Source organism: Amyelois transitella, chromosome 10 (assembly GCF_032362555.1).
Source record: "Amyelois transitella isolate CPQ chromosome 10, ilAmyTran1.1, whole genome shotgun sequence".
Taxonomy (NCBI): domain Eukaryota; kingdom Metazoa; phylum Arthropoda; class Insecta; order Lepidoptera; family Pyralidae; genus Amyelois; species Amyelois transitella.
In genome coordinates, this window is record NC_083513.1 from 1,031,102 (window position 1) to 1,033,886 (window position 2,785).

At 34.0% G+C, this 2,785-nt stretch overlaps 1 protein-coding gene across 1 annotated transcript; it reads right to left on the reverse strand.

Annotated features, from left to right (window-relative positions):
* Positions 1-1,952: 1,952 nt before the first annotated feature.
* LOC106136781 (protein atonal-like) lies at positions 1,953-2,426 on the reverse strand. The gene has a single exon (XM_013337426.1). It carries the CDS (start codon positions 2,424-2,426, stop codon positions 1,953-1,955), a length of 474 nt encoding a protein of 157 aa, XP_013192880.1.
* Between the last annotated feature and the right edge of the window lie 359 nt (positions 2,427-2,785).

The window sequence follows — 2,785 nt, forward strand, 5'->3', positions numbered from 1 at the left end:
GGTACTACATCTACAAACAAACACATAATCACGTCTATATCCCTAGCGGGGTAGACAGAGCCTACACTTTTGGAAAGTCTAAAAGGCCACATTCATCTGTACGGCTTTATGATGGAATTTATATTCAAATAGTGACAGGTTGCTAGCCCATCGCCTAAAAGAAGAATCCCAAAAATATAAGCCTATTCCTCAGTCACCTTTTACGACATCAATGGGTAATAAATGGAATACTTATTCGTATCATTTTTTTTTTATATTGATTCCGGGAACCACACGGCACGGCATAAATAAGTAGTATTACAATTAAATTATTTTAATACTACTTATTATTATTTTAATTTTAATTAAGTAGATAGTACTTGCGATTGGAACAACTTGATTCTAATAGGTAATACTTATTTAATTAATTTCGCTATACTTAAAATTTATTTGTAACGTTTTATTTTAGTTTAAATTTCTATCTAAGAGAGAATTGAAGTAAGTATATAAGCATGAAAATGTCTTCAATATTATGAGAATACTCCCTTTTTCTCCTATTCATTCATCATTAATTCAAATAATCACGTCTTTATCTCTTGCGGGATAGCCAGCAGCCTGGAAAGACTGATAGGCCACGTTCAGCTGTTAGGCTTAATGATAGAATTGAGATTCAAATGGTGACAGGTTGCTAGCCCATAAAAGAACATACCCAAGTAAAAAAAATCTAAAGAGTAAATATTCAAAATTATAAGAGCAACTTGGGTTTCAGAAATATGCTTATGCAAATTCTTCTTATTGTAAGGTGATCTAATATAGGTTAGTTTTTCTTTCAAAGATTGCAAAGTGAGACGGGAGTCGCTTTGTGGAAAAACATCTTCGTGAAATAACTTTACAAAGATTTCATTGTTTTACTCGTTTTAGCAAAAGATGTAGGTAGTGGATTGTTCCATTACTGAACCATTACTGTACGCAAACTAGGCATTTTATAATCAGGCGTAAAAGTTTAACTAATTTCTTTCGATCAAAAAAAAAATGGAATAATTATATTTAATACAAAATTTATAAGTCCCAATTTTATTACGTATAAATTTTTTTTTTCATATATTTTTTTAATGAAAACGTTACATATCTTTTATAACGTTTTGTTATAATGTATTTTGTAGATGGCTTTCGGTTATTATGATTTTAGTGTGAAAAATAATTATAATAATTGTGTAAATAAATTATTTTGTTATTTTATAAAAATAGAAAAACACATGTCAAACATAATTCATTTATTTACAAAACATTGCATCTAAAATCGAGTATTCACAAACATTCTACTATCTAATAGTTTTAACAATAATACTGGCTCAATGTCCTAATTCACTAAAACAATATAATAATTACACTATTTACTGTATAATACTATCGTTGGCAAGATGACGGGTAATTAAAAATAAAAAATAAAAATACATTATCGGTAGGACGGATTACACTGGCGGTCTTAAAACTAAATTTACAATTTAAAAAAACTACCATTAATAAGCGTAAAATTCGACACACGACACCGAAATATGAAACCGCAAAAAGGGCAATTAATACCTACTTGGTAACGATGAGTATTATCTCGTACTAAAAATAAATATCCCTGTATTAAATTTCTATGTAGCCTGAACAAAAACTCGCTGAGACTGGCCACTAAGAAAAAATAATTGAAAGAGAAGAATTTTAAAATTGGATTTAAGCGCGCAATTTCGTACGTAACATTGTTTAATGTCTATGCACGTTTTAAATGTTATAGAATTTAAAAATATTTAATTGTAAAGATTAGTGTATTTAATACATTTCAACGGAAAAAGCAAAAAATATATCTACTTAAAACCAAAATCTACCTGTAACAACTAAGTCGTCAGATCTTTACTAAACACATTCTTACTTGTGCACGGTATAATTCAAAAATTTGCAAACTATTCCACTATACCTGACTATGACTACTGTAATAGTTCATAAAGAGCTGCGATGTAGGTTTGGGCCATTTGAAGAGTCTCGTACTTCGAAAGCTGGCGATCTGCCCCAAGCGAAGGTAGGTGACCGCGGAGTCTGTCGAAGGCTTTATTTAAATTCTGCATCCTTCTCCTCTCACGAGCGTTAGCCGCTAATCTTCTTCTTCTCAACACGGCCGCACTGGTAGCCCGTCCTCTCCTCTTTCCAGAACCGTCTAGTCCTTCATCTTCTATATTATCCTCTAGCATATCCTGCGACAATCCTCTGTACGCGATGTGTGAAGAATCTTGGTGAATACTTCCATCTAGTGACGGAGTTGGCTCCAAACTTGACCTTCCAGAGTCAGGAGACCTCGGCCAGGATAAATAGCAGTCTTCAGTCGAATATTCCATCATGACTTCATTGGTAAACATGTCTTTTTCTGAGTAGATCAGTCGGTGACCGTACGTTTCGGCTGCCATCGCGATATTAAGACTTAACGGAGCACAGGTGTGTTCACTGCGGGTTCCCACAGGGGTCTATCTTTGGCGCTTACCTGCCCCTCTTTTTATAGCCTCTCGTTTTGAGGGACAAGCAGGGACGAACCTGGAATGATGCGTTGGAAAAGGATAGCGTGGCTACGAGAGGGTAATTTGGGGCCAATCATCATTAATTTTTCTCCCCCCGTGCGTGTCGATATAGAGCATTGTCTGATAGAATTCGTTTGATTCCGGGCCTATTGCTGCCTACATAGTTGCATTTCGGATCAACAATACAATTCTTGTTATATTGTTTGGATGTCAACAGTGGTGAGATTTTTTTCTCATAAATATACCCATTT

Excerpts from the sequence above, each read along its gene's own strand:
- LOC106136781 (XM_013337426.1), bottom strand. The coding sequence starts at position 2,426 with ATGGCAGCCGAAACGTACGGTCACCGACTGATCTACTCAGAAAAAGAC.